The following is a 26,524-nucleotide window of genomic DNA, read 5'->3' as shown; positions in this document are numbered from 1 at the left end:
GTCTGTTTCTGTGCGTGTCTTCTTGTGCAAAATACTGAGAAGAGAGCCGATGAGAGTACCAGAGAAAAATACCTGTGAAAAAGCTTAATCTATCAGACATTTGATCATTAATCTTCCACAAAATAGTTGCAAACATTTACTAGCTGTTCCTGGTGGAATTTCAGTGTTTTTGTATTCTGGGAGACAAGTTACATCATTTTTGCCAATTAGATCCAGTGATGTGGCTAAATAGCCTCATCACTGATATCACCCCCATTTGTGTTGAGAGAGCAACAAGAGGCTGAACTGAACTGAATTGCCTTAAAAAAACACTCCTCTCCATTTAATTCCGGTGGCCGCAGTTCGAGGAGAGTCAATTAACAGACGTAATGTGAGTCATTTAGCAAGCCTAAATATATTGAGAGGTTTGTGTGGAAACCATTAAATCGTATAAGTTGTCATCCACCCTTTGACTTACTGAGCTAATGAGTGTAATGCATTTTACAAGTGTTACATTGAGGAAAGAGGTTTGTGTCTGAAAATGTCTTTCGAATCGGGTCTGAAATATGTCCGGTAAAAACATGGAAATGATTTTACATTTTATGTGCCGAAGTTTGATGATGGCATGACATAAATGTCAGATATGCACCAGGATTTTGAGATTAAATTTGTTGAATTTGATTATTACACTTTTGACAACATTTCAGAAGTTTAAAGCTATATCATTTTTTGTGCTGCCATTACGGAAAATGTGTGTACTCAATCAACCAGAAGTAATGGAAGTATGGATGCAGGTGCTCATGACAATTTCAGGCATAATAATGTCAAATATTGTCTGAGCTTTAGAGGTGTTAGTGGTGATATTTTCGACCGTTCAACACACAGGCAAGCTGCGTCCACCTGCTGTGCCTCCTACATTCTGACATTAAAAAGCAAAATGTCCCTGAGGGAGTTTATTTCTCATATAATATGTGATTCTTTGTGCCACTTCAGTGAATGACAAGAAAATGGTGTTTTGGGGTGGAGTTCACTTCCTTTTACATCAGTATGAGCGATGGCTAGCGTGACTGGCCCTTTCCCCATGTGGAGTTTCATCAATAAACCCGACTCAACCATCCAAACAGCTAAAAACACATTTATTACCTGATGGTGCGTCTTTATTGCTCTCATGAGGACGCATTACCCCCATAACTGTTTTTAGAGTTGTGACCCATGTGAGTTATAATCGGTCCTGTGAAATATCATGCATGTACTGTTGCTTATGATATTGATGACGCTTAAGCCATGAGTGCACAGATGGATAATAGCCATTGTCTCTGTAATCCATCACATCTCATCATGCAAAGTTAGATTGCCTCATTCAGACAGATATGCTGCGGGCCATATGTTGCTGCGGCAGCTCCAATGACAAATTCCACTGTAACTATAAATCTCACTCAAGCTATGAAATGAGATGCCATATGGGAGAGAGATGCCACAGTATGCCACACCTGATTGCACTGGAATCCCTGGGATTCTGGGAAGAACAATACAACTCAAAATCAAATTCAAAGCAACTGGATAAAGTTACGGTTCAGGCGTAAACCCGTTTGCTTATGGGGCTTTTAATCCCAACTTTAATCTAGATTAAATCCACATCTGGCATGTCCGCTGCGTGCCTACACATCCTTCTTGGACCCCAAGCGGCTGACCACTCTTCCCAGAAAAAGGAGCATGACTCCACCCAATTTGGAGTCCACCCCAGGATTGAGAGGATGAGAGGATTGTTTTCATCCCAGACCTGAAGATGTAACATTAAGCAGAGCTCTCATTACAAAGATTTGTAGAGAGACATGGTACCCTGCCAGAGTGGCGTAACTGTGCACATGGAAACAAGGAGGTGATGTAAGAGGGGATTGTCATCCGTTATCTGTGCGTTTGGCTCGGACAGCTGTTTCTGTTTCTTCTTCTCTCAGAAATATTCAGCAGCAGGACTCTGATTGAGCATCCTGGCTCGCCGAGGACTTAAACTGTCATACCCAGAACAAACCAAAAAACTGCAACCCAGAAAATGGATTTCTCCCAGATTACTAGGAGAGCTTTTATTTGGAGCGTTGCAAAGTACACGTCATGGTTGTCAGTGCTCATCCTCTCTCACTCGCACACCCTCTCTCTCCAACATAAACACTCATTCTCTCTCTCCATCCTCTCACTTCATCGTCATCTGATTAACAACTAACAAAAAAACAATCTGGACCATAACCTCGGCAGTATTTTCACACAGTTTACGGTAGAGAGTCTTTGAGTCCAAGCATTCAAACATATATGAGAGAGATAGAGATGGTTCACATATGGGCCATCAGTTTGTTTATATTTCTTCTCAGAACATGGCTTCAAGCTTCTCAAAATAAACTAAGAGGAACACTTATTTAAATGTATGACAGAAGAGTATTCAGTATGAGACACATGTCCAGGTCATACTGTAGGCAATATATTGAAAAGTAGAATAAAACTAAAAGTTACAGTTGGGTTTATAAGTATTTTCACAGTGGAAGGAAAAGCAACTTTGGATTGAATATTGCATGTTTATGGAAGCAGCTGGTTACTAATATTGCTGCAGAGGCTTTCTGGTCAGACAAACTGGACCGTCCAATTTAAAGGGTTTAAAGTCTATCCGTCTCCGTGCAGTCTACAGTGTGCACACTCATTCCTAGCAGAGCAAAAGAAATGCTGTCTGTTCAATCTCCTTTACATCCAGTGCAACACAGATACCTTCACAACCTTATGGGAGGTGAGGCCTTTGGAGCAATAGTCATTTGCAGTACTTATTGTATGCAACACAGAATGGACTCATATCGTCTTGTAAGTTAGGGATTGGGTCAGTCAGTACTGTTCAGAAAGCTGCTGGTGGCAGGCTGTGGTTGTTATTTCCTGCAGCATCGCCACCTTTCCCGAACAGAGCAAGAGACTCCAGTGTGTGCACACTATCCTTGTCTAGACGTAATCCCAGCCCGGGTGGAGCTGAGTTCTCACCCCCTCCTACACCTCCCGCCTCCTGCAGCTCCCCAGAGGCAGCAGCAGCAGCGGCTGCAGCCGCCGCACACTCCTCTTTGAACAACCGGTCATGCTCCATCTTGAGCTCTTGGTAAGAGCGGGAGAACATGTGGAAGATGGAGGTAGCAGGGAAGGCCATGATGAGGATCCCACTGAGGATGCTGCTCAGCGCTACAACCTGTCCCGGAATGGACCTGGGCACCATGTCGCCGTAGCCCACGGTCGTCATGGAGATAATGGCCCACCAGTAGGAGGCCGGGATGCTGCTGAAGTCGTGGGTGCCCGTGAGCTCGCTCTCAGCCAAGTGGACCAGCGGGGAGAAGAGGGTGACGGCCACGCAGAGAAAAAGCAAGAGGAGGCCAAACTCCCGGGTGCTGCGCCTGACCGTCAGCCCCAGCGTCTGCAGGCCAAGAGAGTGGCGAGCCAGCCGCATCACATAGAGAATCCTCAGCGCCCGCAGAATCCTCAACACCAGGCCCAGCTTGTCCAAGTAGCCCTTACCTCCTCCTGGCTTCTCGTGATCCAGGGATGGGTCTTCCTCTGACACCACCAGGGAGACGTAGTAGGGAAGGATGGCCATGGCGTCGACGATGTTGAGCGGCCCGCGGAGGAATTCCAGCTTGCTGCGGGCCTGAATGAACCGCAGGAGGAACTCCAGGGAGAACCAGGCCACACACACTGTCTCTATGATGAACATGTTGTAGCACTTAGATGAACACTCACCCTGAGGTAGAGAGGGGAAGGCGAGGGGTTGGGGGAGCAAGAGAGAGAGAGTGAGTTACAGAGAGATCGAGAATGAGAGGAGCAGGAGTTTGACAGGGAGCAAGACAGATGGGGTGAGATGGAGAGAAGACAAAAATCTGAGGTCAGATAATCACCCTCGGTAATCATTCATAAATCATGAGCTCCAGTCACTCAGTATGCTAAAGCTACTGCAGCAGCATTGATAGATAATACGGTGACACAATCAATTGTTTTATTAGGGCAGGTTTCAAAGATTAATGTGACACTCCGTGGGAGCGAAGACAGAAAGCAGTCAGGGTTGCATGCCCTCTAACTACAGTCTCAAGGAAAAGCAATGCGATATTAAAAAACACTGTGTGACGATACAGAAGAGATTTGGCAGCGATCTCTGTCACTTTCCTTTTTTTATTTTTTTAAATTAGCCTATATTCCACCTCCTCACATTCCCTCTGCAGAAAGTATCTGCACTTAATGTATTAACGAGTCTTTTTTTATACTAGATGAAGATTACATTTCACTTGTCTCAGCAACTATACGGCTGAAGAACACTAAATGCTTTAAGATGCATTTCCACTAAGAATGACCTCAAAAATAAGCATTTTAAATTTAGTGGAGAAATATATTTCACCACAAATAAATGAATTTCCGAGTTGGCTAATTTAATCCCTTTAATGTGTGTACTGTTGTCCATATTTAATTTGTATTCCATTATAAGCATACTAAACCTTAGAAGGAGTGAAAGTTAATTAAAAGTTTGATTGCTAAAGTAAACTGGTCTCTCAAGGACTGGGTACGTCTGAAGGCAAAAAGTGTTTATAACTATTCAAAATGGCCTCACTGGCAGTTGGGGCTAACTGTGCACATTTTCCTAACGTTTCTCCTCAAAGGCATTTCATTTGTAAACACAAAAAGTGACAGAAATAGCTGTGTGGAGAATAAAAAAGATAGCTTACAAGAGAAGTTCAGAAATGTTCTTGTCTACACAACTCGTATTACAGTATAATACTCAGACGGATCAAGATTGTTCTTGCGTTTTTTTTTTTGAGTGATTAGCATTTGTACAAGTAAAACTAGATCAGAATGACTTACTTGTTTTCACACTGAATATGAAACCCAATGACTTGATATATATTTATACGATGAATATTATTTGTGTGCTCTCTCAGCCTATTAGCCCTCCCCATTTTTTCCACTTTTCTCATCGTTCACTCATTAATCTCTTTGTCACTGTGCGTCTAATCTACTTTCCCTCCCTCTTCCCCATCTATTCTCGCTCTGCCACCCTTCCTTTTCTCTTCCTGCCTCTGTCTCCACCTTCTCATCACTCATTCTGTTTCCTCGTCCATCAGCCTCTCTGGACTCCCTCCCTCTCATCCTTCATTCTCTGTTCGCCTCACACACCAGCCTCTTTCTGCTTTCATTCCTTCATTCCTTCAGAGTTCTTCTGAGTGAAACACAACTCCCTCCACTGTTCCTCTATGCGCGATGCATCCTTCACACACGTGTCCCATTCCTCACGCTCTCATGTATCACTTGTGTCCTCTCTGCCTTTCTCACTGATTTTCCTCTCAGTGTGACTCGTAGCCTTCAACTTCATATCTACAGAGTGACGTGTATCTGTTTAATTTGTAGGGTTTTACAATATATGCAGTGCTATTTACCTCCATTCAATCTGAACCCATTTGTTTCTTTCACACTGTGCTAATTTACAGCGATATTGATAATAGCAATAGTCCCGGGCTATATTCTGCATCCATCTTTTATCAGCAGCCAAATCATTATAGCCCATTACAGCTATAGGGTATGTATTCTTGTGTAAAATCATTTTGTTGTATCATTGTATTGAAATTTTCATTACATCCGGACGGCAAACAATAAATGAAATACTTAAAAGAAAAAAAAGGCTGTCGCAGGAATGAAAGAATACCGTCCTTCATTCATTCGGCCCGAATGAAACGACTGGACGAGCCACCTGTCTCTCTTCCTAGTTGCACACACTGCCTGTGCACTCATCGCGTGTCACACCGAGTCTTCCACAAGCTGCTAGCTTGACAACTGTGACAACTAACAATAGCCATGTTCGTTTTTTACGTTCGTAATGATCATTTTGGGGGAGTGGCTTTAGAGTAAGGCCTTCAGGGACTGCCTGTCAGTGATGCCGACTTGGCGGCTTTCTCGCAAAATGTAGGGACTTTTGGAGCTAGTGCTGCCAGCTGCTTTCATAGTATAAGAATTGGCAGCACTGGGTCGGGTTTTTCGGTAGAATCTTTTTTTTTAATCCAGCGTACTCAAGCTATTTTCTCAAGATTATCAACCCTAGCTTTTCACAAACTGTTTCCCCTCTTGTCCCCTTCAAATTGTATCAAGCTGGAAACAGTATTGATCACCTTATAACGCTGATATGGCAAAAATGCTCGCATACAATTGCTTATCGACACAGACGGACATTTTTGGAGTTGTGTTTCTGACCATCTGATGAATGCAAGTCCAATATTTACCCGGCTTTTCAGATCTGTTTTGCTCTCCATCAATGAAATTGCTGGCTCTTTGGATGCTAAATGCTTCATGCAGTCACCAGCTAGATAACCTTGTCAGTTTGCCGCTAGTTGCTGAGCAGGTAGTGTACAGTGGATTCTTTTAGAGCTTTTTTGCTGAAAACATCTGTCTGCTGCATCTGGAAACAGGGTTGATGAGAGTAAATGAAATCAGTTGTGAGCTGCAAAACCACTTGTTCTAACTCTACATTGAAGCTACATAATGTTTACACTGAGTTAAATATCTACCCCATGAATTTGCACCATCCTCTGGCAACATATCACTCACGCAGCAGACTCCCCAGACTCCTCTGTTTTTGATTCTGTGTGATTTGAAAAGCTGCCGACTCGACAAGTTACATATCAGCAATAAATACAATGTGCCAATGTGAAAAGCAGAGCATACAAGAAACCCTCCCTAAGTACAGCTGATCACAACTTCATCCACCTTAGTCCCTATATAGTACAACATTACAATGGGATGGAGTCATCAAAAAGCAGGTTAATGGGATGAGGAGGCTCGAAAAACTTTGCAAGTCTGCCATGAGTGCAATGGAGAATGTTCAAAGATGGGACCAGTCTGGAGGAGGCAACTGACATCATCACTGAGTGCATCCTTTTCTGTGAAAATATAATTGCCCCAACAAAAAACTGGTTACGTCTTTTCAAAGAAAAAACTTTGGTTCTGTCATCTCACCACCATTTACTTTACACAGACGACTGCAGTAGCTCATATCCTGAGATGTTGTCCATCAACTACTCTGACAACACAGATTAGGCAATCCACAGTTTTGCAGGGTGGTGTGAGAACACAGCCTGTTCTCAGGACTTCAAATACCGAGGCTTTGTCACGCCCCTCGGCACCCTTTAGCGTCTGTAATGAGATGCACCGGGCTTCCAAATAACTACAATGTGAACCCAACAGCATCATTATTAGACACTCAGAGCTAATGCTAAGTGCGATGAAGTAGTTTAAAGACCAAAAAAAGGAGACTATGGTGTTCAAGACCAGTGTTTGTGACCCAAAGTGTTGTTTTCTGTACTATTGTTACATTGTTTTTGTTTTACTTAGTTTACGTACTTATTTTAAGACCAAAATGTTATGTTTTTAGTAATCCTAACAAAGTGATTTAAATGCGTATTTACTGTAAATCAAACAAAGCAGATTTCTGTCAATGCTTAATCTTAGCTTTGCCATCATCCTAATTGCACCAAATGTTTTAAAAAATTGTAGGTATGTTTCGTGCTGCTACATAAGAAAATGCAAAGTGCTTCATGAAACTGCTTCAGCATACTCATTAAAAAACACTTGTAAATAGCTTTAAAGTGCATATGCCCTGAATGTTTGCAAATGATAAACAGGGTTTCACTTATCATCAAGTTGCATATTTACAGATTCAGCAGTCACAAAGCCACATTAGCATTCCTTAGGAGTCGAGTGACTGACCAGCGGACATGTGAATGTAAATCCATTCATATTCACTCTCCTTTTAACTCGTTTTTTTGTTTTGGCACCCACCTCATCACGGAAACATCTGGCTGTTTAGCTGCTAAATGCTGACTTTATCCGTCTACTGTTTGGTGGGGGGCGGGTAACAGACAGTGTGGGTTTATCAAGGCTTTTTAACTAAAAATAGCTGCTGCTGCACCTGCAAACAAGATTGATAAACGCAGAACAAATGAGCTAAAAATGGCTGAAAGTAAAGCTGATAATTCTGTGGGGACCGTTCACTTCACAAACTGTCATTACGGCTTTAAAAAACGTATTTACAAAAGGCAAATCTATCTATCCATTTTGTTCCACATATTAAAGAAAGATAAAATATCCATTTTACTGAATTTATCATTCACTCTTCATTGCATGTCAGTGGGAAGTGGGTAGAAACTGGGATGCCCAATGGCTTCAGCTGAACAGTCCATGATTTCTCCAGAGAATCTGAGGCGCTGAGTTTGAGGGCTTATTTGTTCCTCAAGCTGAGGACATTTACAAAAAGAAATTACACATTCGATAGGGTCTCTCCCTGAGAAGTACCACTTCAATAAATCGCTAACTAAATACGTATATACTTAATCATTCCTCAAGTTTTCTCTTACTGATGTCCAGTCCTGCTGAGATCTGTGGTTGCCTACCTGTCTGACCTGAATCGATCTTTCAGACACTTTCTCCCCACAGCCTACATGTTATGTCTTTCACGTGCACTCTCCACCTCTCATTCATTCCCTTCCTCTCTGCTCTTTCTGTCTCTAGTGCTGACATTAGGGCTTTGTGACACCGTTCTCAGCCTCTGCTATGTGTTACAGCTTTCCACTTCTACACACAAAACCTGCCACAATTCCCACTATCTCCCTGACCTTATCTCCTCTGTACAACTCTCACTGGAACTAAAGTCTGTGACAGCTCATTTCAACACAGACACTGTTCACCCTAGCAGCTGTCTAGTGTTTCACATTACTGTCCGTATTAACACATCTCAATGTCAAATTAAGACAAAGAGCGTAGCAAGGGTGGAATCAGGGCATTTTTGGAACAGGGACATTTGAAGTGACTATGTGCCAAAACCCACTGCCACAGAATCCCACAGAGAGGAAGGCGATCAGTCTACAATCAATTGAAGGACATGCCAAACAAAATATTTTAAAAAGGCAACCAAGTGACAACTCACACACACAAGAAACGAAAAGTAGATCTTGCAAAGCTTTTTCAGCTTTTTCACAATGGTTAGCCAATTGCCATGAATACTTGAATGGCTCAGGGGGCTTTTTAGTTCACAAATTTCCCCACCTTTTGGCGACCAAAGTTTTCGCCCTAGGGGGCTGAAATTTGGCATCGTCAAGTGTGTGAAGGTGTGGGTTTGTGTTCATGCCAATTGGCAAAAAAGGGGGTGTGGCCTTGAGAGTGACTTATAACAAAAAGGCCATTAACTTCTGAACAGATTCATCTACCACGGCCAAACTCATCAACCGTTTATTGCAGACTCTTGTGGGAGGCAGGTTTGACGGTTTATGAGTTATGAATTGGGCAGGGGCAACCATCGTGGGAGGCATCATTAGTCTCAGCAGTTTCTATTTCATGTTGCCATAGAGGTCAAGTGTTTGTTTGAGTGTGTGTGTGAATGCATGCACGGGTCGATGCATTCAAATTCACTCCTTCTGGCGGAAAGGTCTAAAGACAAACTTGTCCCATCTTGCTGTTTTGGAAGCCCCAATTGACCCTTCTCCAAGTTCCTTGAACGTAGACTGGGACATTCGTAGCGTAGCACTGGTCAGCTCCGACCAGGGTTTGAGAAATATCTAACTCTGTTTTATAGACTCTCATGTAATAATTTCAGACTTTCTTAATTTTCAGGCTGATGTCAGCTTCTATCTGTATCTTTTTAAACTGTTTTTGCTGCTGTATCAGTTTGATATCCTGTATATATCCTTCAATCGCATATTGTAGGTGTAGACCCTTCATCAGCTTCCCGTCTGAAATCACTTATTTTATTTTCCCAAAAAATTACAATATTCATTTGGGGAATTTATTTAGTGACAGTGTGGGCTCTCATTGGGGGGAGGCTCTTAGCGAAGGGTGAATTGAGTTTTACACTTTCGTTTTACATTTTTGTTGACAGCCTCCCATCTACCCATTGCAAGTGACCCAACACTGTGCACTAAGTAAGCTGCCGGATGCTTCCACAGCAGGGTCACTCTGTGCCCCACAGGTTTGAAGTGTAAATGTGTTGCTTTATTGCAAGAGAAAGCTTCTATAGAACTGAATTATGAATGTGTACTTCTGGATCACATAAAGCTTCACATTTCTCTATGTTTAGGTAATTAGGACAACTCTATGCAGCTGTCATACTAATTCATGAAGGATGTGTGGATGTGTGCTTTTCTAACCACTGCGTGACTATAAACTGCAGTGTGTTTAAAATGTGGTTATTGTCCTTAAGAGTGCTTCCTGGTGTTTTATTCTAACTTTTAATTTCATTCTCTGCCTTTGTCACAGCATGTCTCTAACTCCACAGCTCTCTCGTCTCTTGCAATCCGATAGAAAAAGCCCCCCATGATGATCCTACCCAATCTACGGGTTTGGACAAAAAAAGGGAACTAAAGAAAAGACTCTGCCCATCAATCAGCTCTACCTTGCAGCAGACCTTGAACATACTTTGCAGCACTAAACATAATTTCTCAATGCTGCTGTGCTGACCTTGTACTGACTTTGAAAGCTTCTAGAAAGAAGAGAAGGAAGGACGGAAGGGACGGATGGCGAAGACAGTGTCAGAAAGACACGCAGAAAGAAATAGGCGGTGTGGTTGAACGCCCCACCACTGGCCTTCACTGAAATACTGCACATCAAGCACTGTGTTCACTAGTCATGGGTTATTAAAGGGGTTGTATCATATGACACCTCAATCCAGTCTCCTGTAACCTGATAGCTGCATGTATGCACAAATGCACACAGGGTGCATGTTAACCTCCTGAGAACGAGCATCCCCAGTACCGGGGGCAACCCATTAACAAATATAATATTACATCTACACTATTTCATACTTGTCTATTTAATGACCATATTATACTGTTTTGAAAACATGAGGTCTTCAGCTTTCAGAATCCGTAAAACCTGTAAGCATGTTCTCAAAACTGTCTTATTATTAAGTATTTTAACAGTAAAGTCGTACAAATATAAATTTTGTAAATATAGGAACAAGTTGTGATAAAAAAATACAGGATCATTTTATCGTTAGCACCTCTATTTGAAACACACAGCGGCCACTGTCAACGGGGAAACAAAGAAATCAGACTTCACATTTTACCGTCACACTGACATAAATCTATTTTCTTGTAAAGGGAATTCACCAAAGACGATGTTATTTTTGCCCAAAAATGCACATTTTAGGTACCTAAATGTACATGTACACTTACATTTCACTTCACCGAGTTACAGACGTCTCTTTTACAATGTAAGTCTAGTGGGAAACCGTGTTTTCGGGCCCTGTGGCATCACGTGACGGACCCATAAATTGTAATTCCACTATTTGGCCACAATGTAATGTGTCAGCTTCAAAGCTCAGCTTTCTTCCTAGGGGCTTAGTCTGTGTTCTGTCAGGCCCATGGATGTATAAAGAGAACTGGATAAAGCGTCAGTGGCAAAAAAAAGTTTGACTTCCGAGGATAGACTTCAGTTGAAAATACTCGAATCTTGCGCATTATGGGGCCCATAGAGAAAGAGCACTAGCGTTTCCTTTAACCCCGCCTGCGGGCGTCGGTCAAGCGAAAGTCCGAAGGAAGGAAAATAGCTCTAGATTCGCCAATTAGGGCATTTTATAACTAATGATTTAAATAAGGGCCATTTGTTACCTCAAAAAAATATTCACTGAGTCATAGACGTCTTTTTCCCAATATGTCTATGGGAAAAGTGACGGACCAACGTGTTCAAATTCCACTTCCTGGGGACTTGGTCAGGCCGAGCGCAACCAATGAGCACCTGAGCGGACACCATCACTTTATTTCTAGCGCCCTCTACTTTAACCCTCCAACATTCCAGTTCCATGTGTCATACCCCACAGCCAAGACCCCGTCACAGCCTTTATTCAATAGGCCTTGGGATTGGAGTAAGGCGCCATGTTGGCTGAAACTATTGTTTCGATTTTAGCCGATGACTGGCTCTTAATAATCAAAACAGCCATCAGATGGTGACAGACACCAAAAACATAAGCATCATTGTCTGTCTCATTCATACAAACATGTAGATACCTCATAGAACACTGTAGGCCTTTACATTGTAGCTGTATCTGCCTGTATAGTATCGTGCTCTTGAGTCATGTGAACATTAATTAATAGTCTTTGCGTTTATTACTATTTCATTGTTTTGGGGATATTTATGTTATTTGCAACATGGCTATATGGATTTTAATAGTGTTTTGAAATTGAAGAGCCATAACTGATTCCTGTGGTTATGTTATTTAAGGATTTTTTCTTAGGAATTTATTTGCAAGAATCTGTGATATGTACTATGATTTAAGAGCAACAAACAGCCGGCCAGTCTCCCAAAACACGCTGTCCACTGACTCTGACACTCCATACTCTGAGCGTAGTGTGTGATTCATCTCCATATGAGGCTGCTGTACAGGCTGCAGAGTGTCCTATCGCTGACAAAGACCAACAGCTTCTTCACGTACATAGACACTAATGGAGAAAAATGACAGAAGAATGGTTAGGATGGATAGATAGAATAGAGAGGAAGAGGACAATAGATGGAGGAAGAGTATAGGTGGCTAAGCGGTGTAGAAGGATACAGGAGAAAGGGATTACAAGATCAGTTGGATGAGGAAAAGATGAGCTGACATCTGAAGCATTGGGTTCCCTTCACACCCCATAAGTCTCTATTCTCTGTCTGTCAGGATGCTGCACACACACACACACACGCGCACACACACGCACACACATGCTTTCCAGTTTGTTAGGGTCTCTCTTCCAGGATTGTTTCATCCTATATAGGATGACAATAAAGGGTATGCATTGTTAAGAACAAAAAAATGGGATCGAACAAAATATTGCAGACTACATACACAAACTTACAGTGTAATTCAAATGAAGCCTACAGTTTTCTCTACAAAATGAAAAAAAGCAATTTTTTTTATGTTCGTTTCTCATCCAATATTGTGAAGCATTTCATCAAATTCACGATGTTAGAGGTGCATCAGCAATGTGCTCGCAAACAGAGACTTGAGTACACACACACACACACACACACAAACACACACAGCAAAAGAGCCATATCCTTTTATTATCACAATGCTGTGCAAGCAAAGAACTACATATTTTGTTTATTTATAATCTATTACAACAGGGAAAGTGTCCCATCAATTTGTTGCATCAATAAGCATATCAGAAATGTGATTAAAAAGAAACGCACACATACACACACATCTGCTGCTGGCTCTGCAGGATGCACGTAGGAATGCAGAGGCACGTTGCAAAGGGTGCGTTCGACAACAGGGTGGAGCTGCAGTGTGAGGGGTGTGTTTGATTTCGCGGTAGCTCCGGGCAGAATAAGATTCTGATGTGCTGCAGTGATCCGTGAGGGCAACTGTGCAGGGGTGGACACCTGCTGCTCACTATATAAGCTTAGGGATATAGAGATGCTCGTGTGTTTGCATGTGTTTGCATGTGTGTGTTTTTTGTCTATTGCAACAAGCCACAGCTGTTTTTCCTCTCCATCCTCCTCTGCCCCCAGTTTCTGATGTCCCTGCCTGTCATTCTTCACCTGTCCAATAGGTGTCCTCAGTGTGGTCTCCTGTCCTGCACACCTGTGGTCCATTATGGCTGCCTCCACAGATGCTCCTTATCACCAATTGTGTCTGAGTGTATATAAAGATAGTTCCTTTGTTGTTTGCCAGGTTGACTGGTGATTTTCTGCAACATTTCTTTCGGCTCCTCAAAATGCCCAGCTGCGTCAGCACTTATAAAAGTATTTTAAAGTTTTGTGGTGATATCAAGTCAATTTCAAAGGAATTGCTGCAATTTGTGGGGACATACTAAATCCACATAAACTTGCTGCCATGGACCAGTAGTCTTGATAAAGCCGGAGAGTCCAAAAGAAGGACCATATGCACTTTTATGTCGGAGTATAAACTGCTTCATAAAAGAGAAATCACTTGCAGAAAGTTATGAGACAGTACATGGAACAAATATGTATCTTGACTGAAGTGTGTGAATGTACATGGACATAATGAACTAGGTATGTGTCCCGGTTCAGATGACGTCTTTTTCTCAATGTTTGCATTTCAAGAGAATAATAATATAATATAAATATAATGGTTCAACAAGCTTGACACAATCCAAAAGCTCCTCCAAACTCTGCAGCCTTCCTTTGCAGAGCCTTTGGAGGACATCAACCATGCGTCCTTTCCCACAGTCCAGCTGTTTTATGGTGCATTCAGGTGTTTGTCTTCATCTGGTTAATCAGGAAACCAGGTTATGTTTCCAAGATGCATGATGGTTATTTACTTTGTAAGGTGTATTATCACACTTCAATTTTCCAGTAGTATTGGAATATCCGACTTGTCTTGTTGACGAACACACCATTACTGTAGTTTTGGTCTGGTGAGTTTTATTAGGGCCTCATCAATAAGGCACAGATTCAGCGAGTAATACTTTTTGTAGACCATTTAATGACCATCTTACTCTCCTTTTTGGCAGTACTGAACAATTGTGAGGGGTGCCTGACATTTATGACAGTTTCCTTGATAAATATCTGTTTTTCTAAAAGATCATGAAAAGGTTAAGATCAACACATGAGAAAGAACAAAGTAACTTTAAAAAAGGAAAAATCGTGAATATCTGAATAAGTGCATTGTGTTTAAAAAGTCATGGAATTAATTTGTCAACTAACTGAAAGAGCAAATTGTCAATTGTGAAATCGCTATTCCGCTGTAACATTAACTGTCAACAGCGATCTTTCAACAATCTCCAGCACTAAAACATCCAGATGCAAGAGAGCCTTCTCCATTGTGCTGTGTTGTGCTGCACAATCCCATCCTGGCACGGACAGGATAAACACCTCGTACTTTGCTGTTCTCTCCCATAATCCCACTTGGCAGCCACGCAGCACATCAGACGGAGGGAATACAGCTCAAAACCAGATAGGAATGGAATCTGCTCCACAATGATACGGTCCAACAGCCCGCAGACATAAATACATGAAATGCACGTGCCTGCTAATTATTAGGGCATGTACATTCACACACGTAAGTGCTTTAATGAGGTTCCCTTATTAGCAGAGTTCAATCATACAAATATTCACGTATCCTCTTGTGGTTTGAGGGTGTTTAAGATGATATCTCTGCTATACAGCTGAAACCGGAGCAGAATTTGACAGTTGTGAGACACTGCTTTTTTTGTTCTTAATCGCCTTGGATCGTTTATTTCCCATTATCTCAGTTCAGATGATAAGGTCATCTGCAGTTAGGTCATCTCCCTCTGACTATATATGTGTGTGAGAAATTATGAATACCCCAATTTTCTTTTCTGCATCTGGTTTATTTTCTCTTCTCTATCCTCTCCCTTTATACTCTCTCTCCAGCCCTTGCATGCCTAAAGACTTGTTTACTTTCTTTGACTTATAGCTGCTCTGACTGACTGCCAGCATCAGTCCCACCCTGCTGAGCCAACAAAGTTTACAGACTTGGACACCTATTTATGCTCCGTTCGTGTTTGTTTAATGAAGGTTTAAATTATGAGGGGGAGGTAAAAAATGTGGCACATGAGGAATGGGTTTTTAATTCATTCTTAAGTTTGTGCCCCTGTTGTTACACACTGGAACGAGGCTCATGATTGATGATGCTCCTTTGTCTTTTCGGCTCAGCAGGTGTAACAAGCGGACTCTGTGTATAGAAAGACAAAGAAGACAACAAGAGTACAAACACACACACACACATAGTATGAGTCACTTTAAGCCGTACTGTTAGTTCCTTGCATCCCCTGTTACAGTGTATGTTACACATCTCAGCTATGGAATTGAATTACCTTAAATAGACTTATATGCTGTGAAGAATATAATACATATACTAGCGTTATACAATTGTATTACACCAAAACAGAGTTCACAATAGTTTTTTTGTTGGCTGTGTTGCTTTGAGCTGCAGGGGAAATTCATTCATGCTTTCATGTCCAGACAGTCACAAATGTTGGATACCGAATCACAACTCAGAGACAATAAATTTGGAAACTGACTTTGTTGATTCACATAATGCAATTCTGCACAGTTCAGAAGCAGGAGGCATACACGCAGTAATTCTTCTGAGATTTTATCACAGCCAACACTTTGATGTTCAAAATGATTCTCAATGGAGCTGGACATTGGTGCCAAACGTCAGATAAAAGAACAAACTCTGGCTGTTTCTGGCTTTTGGAGATACGACTAGCAGAGCTATCATAGCAAAATATTTTCTTCTTTTTTTAATTTGTAATGTGCTTAATCATTGTATACAGATGAGGAAACTCCCTTGGTTACCCTCTGTAAGTGACCTATGAGCTTGGAGACCATATTATGAATGACGAACCTTTAGTGTTGCTAAAGGCTGTAACATTCATATTCCGTCACTGCATCTACGTTGGACATGGTCGTTTAACAGACTCAGTGTGATTACACACTATTACACAAACTGACTTCATCTTAATGACATTAGCGTTTGTAATGTAAAATGGTGAATGCAACGGTATGGGCCATGTATCTCCTCCACTCCTCTTAAGCCTCTGCAGTTAGTGTGCCTTGGTATTATAAAAAAATATGTAACCACAACAAAGGTTGTTTTTGCAGTTTTTGCAGCTTGTTAAGATCACAGAATTGAACTTTTGTCCTCATGATGAAGAGCGAACCTTTGCTGAGCATTTATTCATTTGTTCAGCTTTGGCAAAACAATCTCTGAGAAAACTGAAAACAGTCTTCTTTACTTATGATCTCCCTGGCCTTCTCCAACATTGCTTAGTTGTATTTTTTATGACAGTTTGCTCTTCACAAGAGACACATTTTACTAATCTATTTTTCCTCATGCCCATTTAACAGTAGGCTACAACATGTGTTAAAGTGATTTTATTTTATATTGGTATATTTAACAATGATTCTGTTCACAAATATGACTATGTTCTAAAGTAAGCCAGGAATATATGTGCATGTCCTCGCAGTGTGTGTGCTCTTTTTATGTGTGTCCCCTCTTCCTCATGTGACTAGGTGATACAGCTCCTCTGGGAGGAAAGATGAGTACAGGAAGGAGCAAAAGGAGGCTTCACGGCTGCTTTAGTGTTTACATCCTGCCCTCTTACTGTGTTCTCTAGTTATCTTCCACTCCTCTCTTTCCTCCCTACATTCTAGTACTGGATGAATCACCTAACTTGGCTTCAGACGTCACAAGACACATTATCTCCGTCTCACTCTGTCTCTTAATAGAATAAGAAATCCCACAGCCTCCTGCCCTCTCTGTAATCACTTGTCCAGACAGTGGCAATGGTTCAATAAGACTATTGACAATTCTCTGCTTGAGAACAAGAGGATAGTCAATTAGAAAACGTTTCAAACCCACAGTCTGAATCTTAAATCATGCAGTCTGCTACTTGGCTGCCTCTCACTCCATCACTCTCTCTGTCCTTTTCTCTCCAGATACTTGTGATTGATGCCCTGGGACCTAATTATTGAACAGCAAATCCCACTCCAATTTTCTGGCATTAAGGACATAAAATGGCCACTTCAATTCCTCCCCGGGCCAAAATACAACTGAATTAGGAAAAGGAGAGCAATTTTGATGAGGCTGTCTGAAAATACTCCATCATCCTTGAGAATATTAAAGGCAAGTATCTGAGAGACACTCGCTGAGAGTAAAAAGCCTTTGATGTATCTGTGGAAAAAATGCATAGACGAGAATGAAGGGAAGGTTGCTGCTTTGCTAAAAACATTTACTCAGAAAAAATTTGCAAGAAGGAAAAGGCAGTGTCTTTGGTGGATTTTTGACATTTGAACAGCAATGAGATGTAAACTCAGGCAGGTTATCAGTGTGTGCTGAGACCTGCAGCTTTACAGAGACATTTAAAAGCTGCATACACCCTGTTCTTTCCAATCTAAACACTGTTGCTGTCCTGCCAGAGACTGTGACAGGCAGTGCTTTGTTAGGACAGTAGTCAAAGTGGAAATATGTCTCATGAACTACTGATGTGTGATGCTGAAGGTTTTCTTTCGCCCTGAATAAAAGCAGTGAATGGGAATTTTATTTTTGCAGACATTACTTTAGTGTTTTTTTTACACTGATCAAAAAATAAGAAAAGATGCTACCTCTGTATGTGGATTTACAACAACCTGCACTGCTGTGTTAATGTCATCCATCCCTGTTGCTATTTTTCTGTTGCTATATAGCCAGGTAGCTAACTAGCTATGCAGGAAGGTGACGTCCCCAGACATAATCCTACCAGCGAAGCTCAGTTTGGTCAAATGTTTCTCCACTTGGTGGAACAGCTGTCAATGAACACAGCATCGGTTCTGCATGAATAAATCCAAGCTTTCTTTTACTTCTGTACTCTGAACTTTAAGCCAGCATTTCACCGGACAGACAGTGAAAACAAAACGTCCAAATCATGCTGTTGGCACATTCCAATTTGTGTCTGAAGAATGTGATGTTCACTTTTTGACTTGCTGCTCTCGTCCACTTTCTCACTTTGTCCAAAATGATAAAAGACTACATTTAAAAGACGACAGCACTAAAAACTTCTCAGACAGTTGAACTTTTCTATCAGCTGGTTCTGAAAAGCCACTACCTGATTTTATATCAATATTTCATGCATCTATTAGCATTTCTGAAACAAATCAGGAGAGGTTGTGCTTCCTGTCAAAACATTGCAACACTGCCGGATGGAATAACAGTGGCTCCATAATCATATGGAGAGATTTTACATAAAGAGCCGAGCACTTACTCGGTGGAGAGATACACACCCACAGCAGGGGATTGGGAATTGACGGATTGGTTATTATCAGGGGTCTTGAAACTGAGCCGTAAGATAAAGGTCCCTCCCAAAGCATTTACATCATAGTGATATACAGACTGATAAGAGGGGATCAACTGAGGACAGACAGAAACACATTACATCGATCGACAGAAGGGAGCAGGAGGAGGGGCAAATAAAGCACTGTTACCCGGCCAGAATCTCACTCTAATCCGTTCACCCTTTTTAATTCTCTCTCCAAAGCATATTCTTTTACTCTACCTCTCTCAGACATATCCTGTTTTTGTTATCTTTCTTTATCTTCCACTTATTCTATCACTCCTTTCACACTCCTCACCCAAACCGAGGCAGGCAGAAGAGTAGGATGAATGATGAGTGGACGAAGAAATGTTGACCCACTGCAGCACAAAGCAGACAGAGACAAACAGCAGAGCCATGTAAATTAAAGATGACAGCTGTTCTGCTGCTCCTGCCTGGGCAGACTAGCCGGACAGTGCGGATGGAGATCAGTAGCAAAAAACACCCAAGACTTGTTTGAAACTCAGGAGCATGTGGAGAGAATAGCAGATGGATCTGCCATCCTTTATACAAGAATTACACAACCTAAAATGTCCTTACAGCCCACAATGTCCTCACAGCGAATGGAGATGTCTAACAGAACCATACAAACACAAACACCTAAAGCCTCGGTTATACTTTCCGTAAGTACGAACATGAGCTGACGTGGAAACGTTATACTCTGTGTCCGGTTTCTCCCTGTGGCAAAACGACCCCCCGCGAATGGCCGTGTCTGATGGTGTGACGTCCCTTTGACTGTGTGGACACTCGCTACCCTCCCGGATGAGGCAAGCATAAATCACGCTTAAGTTGTCCTTACGTTCCACAATGTCCTCACAAGGCATGACGATGTCCGACACAACTGTTTAAACAGCCCTACACATAGACACAGCAGTATAACAATTCACAAAACTCTCCTTTTTTGATACATTCTTGTCAGGAGGAATCAATACAGTACAACAATGGTGTGTAAAGGTTGGGTGTGCGAGGAGTTTGTGGAAGTGCACTGGCCCCTGAGGACAGCTCCATCACTGCTACTCTGTTTACCTGAGGGATTTATAAGCAGGAAAGTCCAATTTCCCGTCAATATCTCAAATGCAATTGTGATACTTCACATAAACACAATCTCTTTGCATTCAGCAACACCTGTACTGTGTCTCTGCTTCTGCTGCCCGAATGTCTGCTTGCTTTCTGTATTCTACTGGATATCTGGTTCTTTCGTGGTGAACCTTGTCACTGCTGTCAGTGTATAGAAAATAAAACGACAGTAGCATCTGACACCACTTTCCGTTTTACCTATAGGCTAATTCTTAAAGATTTGTCCTATCATATGATACCACCCAGTCATGCAGGTTTACTGCCCCCAATGAATCAGACCCAGGGACTCTATCCAATCCTGTCCATCTGTGTTCCTATGACTGTCACCGACTATTGGACTCCTCCTGGCAGGGAGCCTTCTCAACTTATCAAGCATTCTGTAACCGGCGTTCTCCTCTTCCTCCTCCCTAGATTTTCCAGTATCACACCCTCCTGCACTTGATCCTTTGGCTGCCTGTGACTGCTCATATCAAAATCAATACAGAGGCGCTGCTGTTGACGACTTCTCAACAGCTGTTGAACAGATGTGTAGAGTTTTCTTGCAGCAGCCAGTCTTTGCATAAGACGCATTTCATATACTATTTCTTATTTAAAGGCACCTTGGACTAAAATGCGTAACCTTAAGGATAGAATATTTGCCTGCAAGGGAAAATGTATATGTAATTAGAAAACCAATCGTAAATGAACAGAGGGTATGCTGCAGTAGGATTTTAATGTAGTTAGAAGGGCACAGAAGACTCAAGACTAAATGTGTGCAAAATTCAGAGAAAGCCGTATCGTTATGGTGGATGAGTTCAGTACTATTGTATGTGCATGTGACTTTGTGTGTGTGTGTGTGTGTGTAGGCACGTGACTGCCAGTGCATGTATGTGTGTGCTTTTACGTGTACAAATTCGTGCGACTGTGAGTATGTCTACTGATACACACTTTTTGTGTGTGCACGTCTTTTGTGCGAGATAAAGTAAGCCCATTTCATTATTCCCTAGTGTTTACTGACAGATACTGGACAGGCCTCAGTGAGCTGCTCTGGCTTCATTATCCCACGCTGTTATGGGTAGACACAGATCACAGGACATGCACAACACACACACACACACACACACACACACACACACACACACACAGAACAGCATCCCACTATTTAAGAGGGTGTGACGACAGGGAGTTTTTATATTTGAGCATTTTGAAGACCGACTTTTTCCAGCATCACAGAAATGTCTGCCTCAATCTGAAATGAATGAAGAAATATTTGTGTTTTTTCTCACTCGTAAACAATGACATACTGTGGGCACACGAGGATGATGCGTTAGTTTCCAGGAAACGACGTTAGTGTTGGAGATAATGAGCATCCACATTGTCATGTTAAGTTTTTGCAGCTCTGTTACTTCATGGTGACCGTGTCTTTGAGCAGGGAAGAACTGTGAGGAGAGATGGCTGTAATCACTCACACAACTCGTGATAAATCTTACTGACAGTCCCTGGAGGCATCTGACTACAAAACTTTAATTTATGAGTCCTATTCAAATTCAAGTATTATAATAGATTATTTAGTATCAGTTTGACTTTGGTTCAGGGCCCCGTGCTGCAGACAGTTACATTCACAACATGCATATATACTTGTTCACTTACCCTGTCCTCTTCCTCTCTGAGGTCTGGCATGGTGCTGATACACAAGCTGATGACAGTCACCGCAACCATGATCACAGACAGGCAGGCAAAGATCTTCCCCGGTAAGCCAGACTGCGGATTCTCCACCATATCTCTCAGCCAGTTCATCACCTTTTTGTACCTCGTCTCCTCCACCGGCTCACGCTGCATAGCGTTTCTCTGCCTGCACTCCTCCTCGTGCCGCTCCAGCTCGTTCATCTCCTCGATGCGCGTGTACATCTTCCTCTTACAGCAACGCTCCATGTACGTCATCTCCACCCCCCAGTAGGTCAGCTCATCGTGCAGGGAGAGGACGCACATCTCCCGCAGCAGGCGCAGTTTCCCTGCAGCCAGGAAGTTCAGTATGACCCTGAAGGCGGATGGCGAGCGGTCGAAGAAGAACTCCTTGCAGGCTTCGTCATAGTCGTCGCAGACCCTGGCGATGTCCTCGGGTGATCGGCAGCCACAGAGGCGGCCAAGTCGTGTAAGGGGGAACTGCTCCAGGGTGCTCCAGGGGAAGGTGTAGCGGTTTCCCCCAACGTTGATCACCGCCAGCAGGGCATGGTCGATGGACACCAGATCCTCTGGCCGACGGATTAACTGAGCCCTCTGGTAGTACACACCCTGGAGAGTGAACAATGAAAAGCTTCAGTGGATGCGCAGCTGCATCAGAAATATGCGACTTGATCACTTATTCGATATAATTCTTCTATTCCTTTATCTCTCTTATTTTAGTGACAATCTTATTCATACCTTGATGGTCTCCGTCTCAGGGATTTCTGTGAAGATGTGGTCGAAACTGCTGTCATCGCTGATGGACAGATTGCTGAAGTCATGGTTGGCGTTGCTGATGATGGGCATGGCAGCATCTGGAAAGCACGCTGCTCCTCACTGGGCAGCTCAGATCAAGTATCGAAAGCAGAAAAAACCTGAAGATTGCGCCACGCTCAACCTTTCAGTCACAGGATGAAACAGTTCTTTCTCTATCTCAGCCTCCAACAACTTCTGTTAAATCTCTAGAAAAGCTTTCCTGCCACAGCCAAGGTGTATTGTAGACAAGCTGAGCATCAAAATGTCTGTAGCTCTTTCTTTTTGGCCTCAGAACCCCTCATAACAAGGAGTTCTTTCTCAATGACAGACAAGCTATGGCTTTGGCTTCCAACCAACAGAGGAAAAACCCAGAAAGGAGAGAGATGAGGAGTATCAGGATTCCTGTTGACACATTTTAATGTGGATGAGTTTTGACGTCTCCATCAGAGGTCCATGATAGTCTCAGTTGGCGTATCAGGATTCAGCATCAGATCAGAGGGTAATTTGGGTCTGAAGCAAGAGTCTGGAAAAGGAAAACCCCAATAGAGAGAGTGGGTTAGGATTGATCAGTGGCGGATAGCTGCAGAGGATGAACTGGATGAGTCATGGAGGTGTCCTGGGACTGAGGGGGATCCTCTGTGTCGCCGCAGCAGGATTAGGGAGGGCCTAGAGCCGAGGTGGCATCATGCAGGCAGTGAGAGAGAAAGACATTATGTCAGAAAGGAGCTAGGATTGATTGAGATTAAGGCAGGTTTACATAATAGACAGAGACTGGGCATAGAGACTAGTTAAGAGATGTGTGAGAGGACAGAAAAAGGGGAGGAAGAAGAGACCAAGAGCACACCTCATTGAGAATGCAGTGCTGTATGCTCAATCCTCCTCTTTCACTTCCTTTCACCGAGAAACAAGACAGACAGACACGTCAGCTCTGCTGCTATAAATGGCCTGTCAGAGTGGTCAGCGCAGGACTTTATCAGAGAGCAAATTCATTTACACTCACATCAACATTCCAATAGGGATGTCCTGGCTGGATTACACTAGTACGTGTGTTAGAAAATTCAATGAGCAAGTAGGAAAGAACATTCAGGCCTGTGGTGTTATTTCCACTCTGAGTGAGTTACTGGCTGTTGTAGATGGGCAGCGATCCTATCAACAGACACTGAAACACGGGGTCCAAAATGTTTTTCACTGTCTGTTGAAACTTATTGGCACAGTCGGGCATTACAGTTGCCCAGAATGGCTCGCTGTGTATTAAAGCCTTAAATAGTTGTGATTCATTTATTATCACATTAGTTGTCACTGTGACTAACTTACAATTTGTCTATTTTCCTACTGCAGAGTTATTTAATCACATGCATTAAAACCAGCAGCCAGCAGATAGAAAAGTCTGGAAGACTGGCAGCAGGAAAGATATTGTCAGTGTAGACTTTTTTAACAGCTGATATTTTGACTTTTTTTGAAGGTCATAGCAGGAAAAGCCCAGGATGAATTCCAGTTAGCCATTGTTAATGCAATCGAATACACCTGTGCCTTAGCTACTATGGCATGTCACAATGTGTGGATGAAAAAAGGTCTATTACATACTTATCTTAATAATAATTTCATAACTCTAAATCTTTGATGGTGTGTTTTGATATTTTGATTTTACACAAGTGACAGATTGGAGTAGCTCCACAACCTTTCAAGATAAGAGCCACGCAGTGTGTAAGAACAGTTTTAGCATTGAGTGCTATGGTGGCAAACGATGAAAGAATAACGCCAAGTTTTGAAACAGCTGGAATTATCCTCAGAGACTCATTGCTCCCCCTTCTTCTTGTATCCAGCTGCTATAACAATAAAGCTGACTTACATTTGGGCGGCTGCCCTGCACCTTTCTCCTGCCAGCTTTTGTTGTGAATATAAAGCTATAATAGATTTTTCTACACATGCCGCTGCATTTTAATAAGCCAGAATCTCTGAGGGCAATTCCAGGCCCATTTCTAAAACACACGTGTATAGGTGCAACATATAACACATGCACACGTACAACACTCATCTGTCACTGTGACTAGACCTGACTCACAGCCCTGATGGTGAGCACAGTGCGGTGTCCTGTAAGACTAATACAGTCCTACAGGCATGTGGGTTTGTCAGAAATACAGTATCACTACATATTTAGCTCACTGCAGCCTATACAGCATAGTATCATCAGTACTGAGATTATTCTGCTCAGTGTCTATCTACAGTACCCACAAGCTTATTGAATGTGTGACTGGACAACTCAGACCGTTTGAAGCAAAGGGGCCGCACCAACATGCGTCACTAATTCAGATTCAGGAGGACAGGATCCTGTACATGGTGGAACCAATAAATCACTTCTGTCGCGATACTGGTATTTCATTTCCACCTCACAGGTGAAGGAGAACATGCTATTTATTAATCGATTTGTATTCCCTGTGGCTGTGGCTGTTTTTTCTTGGTGGGAAGTTAATTGAAGGAGGTGTTTTTAGTAGCACACTGGTGTTATCAGCTTTGCTCGACCTCTTTCGCTTCTCAAATGGACACAACAGACAGGAGAAGAAGGATATCAGAGGAAGTGGAAAGTAAACTTTTTTTTCTTTTATTCCGATTTTAATTACATGTGAATGTTGAATTTTTTGCAAGATGAGTATACTGTAAACATGTTAAAGGTACTATTGAAGTACATACAACTTTAGGTTGTATGCAAATTTGAGCATGTAAAAAAGTCAAGTGACATTATTTTTTTCCATGATGGATTCATACTGTATTTGGCATTAAGTCAGAGAGCTTATATTATATTTAAGGCCAGGTTAACAGTGTCCCAGTGTCTCATATGGATTGGGTTGCCTGAATGTAACTAACACCATCTATCTTTTTCTCTCTCTCTCTCTCTCTCTCGCTCAACTTGCAAAAGCGCACACGCGCGCGCACACCCATACACACACACACACACACACACACACACACACACACACACACACACACACACACAGAGTAGCAGAACTATTTCGGGTCCATATCAAGACCTTTAATTGAGCTTGGTTATATTAGGCGCTTAGATTCTCATAATCGTGTTTCGATTATTTCGTGGAGGGAAAAACAAATAACGCAAGTCAGAGTCGAATGTTGTTTAGAAGGCAATATAACACCCCTTTTTATATTACAATTCATTTTGCATTGGGAACAACTTTACTTTCGTATTTTAGTTAAAACCTACTGAATCGAATACACTGGCTATATGAGACAATTTGTCTTATCTTACTGTTTGCTGCAGTGTTGACGAGATGAAAAGACACCAGCATCCCTCGTTTTAAGTATTGTTGCAGCATTGTAACTTCGGACAAATATTCAGGTGCACACACACAACCCCCGCAAGCATCAGTATAACTTGTGAAGTGCATCTTACCATTGTGAGCCCGGCACTCATCTCCAGACGGCCAAATCGGCTCGGTATGAAATCCCTTTGCCGCGTTGCAGTCCCTCCGATCATTCAACACCAAATCAGGGTGTCAACGACCATCCCAGACCGCCACATGTTATGATAACAGGAATACCTCTCCGGTGTCCGCATCATCCAAGCCGGTGGAGGGCGCGCAGAGTGTCTGAACATACCAGAGATGGAAGCAGCGGGTAAAGGTTTGGTGCGCTGAAAGTGTCCCGTTACAGCTCGGTTAGTGCTGCTGCAGAGGAGGAGGAGGAGCAGGGAGGGGGTGGGGTCGGGGGTGAGTCTGAGCCGGGGTGCGTAACAGAGGAGACACCTAGTACCCAAGTTCAGGTTTGCGTAAAGGTGACGAAAAGAGCAATATTGTTCCTGAGTATGTGCGCTCCCGATTAGACAATGGTATTTTACCAGAACTGTAGAGGGAGTGTTTCTCCCTTTCCTTTTAGATTATATGAAATTCAAGGACACTGAGGAGATGCTCTCAACCGTGTCCTGCCCTCATCGTTTCACGCACACCAGGGGCCACGGTTACCCCCCCCCCCCCCCCCCCATTACTGCTGCTAAAGGTTGACTCTTCTGAATCTACAGGGAAGCACCGACTCAGAGTCACAATGTTACATACATTTTGAGTCTCATAGCACTAAACACACATCATGAACACCAAAACTAATGCAGAGAGAAAGAGGCAGAACAGTATTATGAAATCATG

General features: G+C 42.5%; 1 protein-coding gene across 2 annotated transcripts; it reads right to left on the bottom strand.

Moving 5' to 3' along the window:
• Positions 1–2,029: 2,029 nt before the first annotated feature.
• On the bottom strand, positions 2,030–26,166 carry kcng4a (potassium voltage-gated channel, subfamily G, member 4a). Of its 2 annotated transcripts, none has more exons than XM_076082172.1 (4): positions 25,780–26,166; positions 22,317–23,039; positions 21,546–22,187; positions 2,030–3,736 (listed from the first exon to the last, which is right to left on the bottom strand). In XM_076082172.1, the coding sequence occupies exons 2-4, from the start codon at positions 22,422–22,424 to the stop codon at positions 2,852–2,854; spliced, it is 1,635 nt and encodes a 544-aa protein (XP_075938287.1). In that variant the 5' UTR covers positions 22,425–23,039; positions 25,780–26,166; the 3' UTR covers positions 2,030–2,851. The 2 variants fall into 2 exon arrangements, with proteins under 2 accessions (XP_075938287.1, XP_075938288.1); XM_076082173.1 differs by having other exon boundaries at positions 22,317–22,896.
• Between the last annotated feature and the right edge of the window lie 358 nt (positions 26,167–26,524).

Source organism: Anarhichas minor, unplaced genomic scaffold (assembly GCF_050575085.1).
Source record: "Anarhichas minor isolate MPS153535 unplaced genomic scaffold, ASM5057508v1 ptg000090l, whole genome shotgun sequence".
In the NCBI taxonomy this organism is placed as follows: domain Eukaryota; kingdom Metazoa; phylum Chordata; class Actinopteri; order Perciformes; family Anarhichadidae; genus Anarhichas; species Anarhichas minor.
This window is presented reverse-complemented; position numbering and strand designations above follow the sequence as displayed.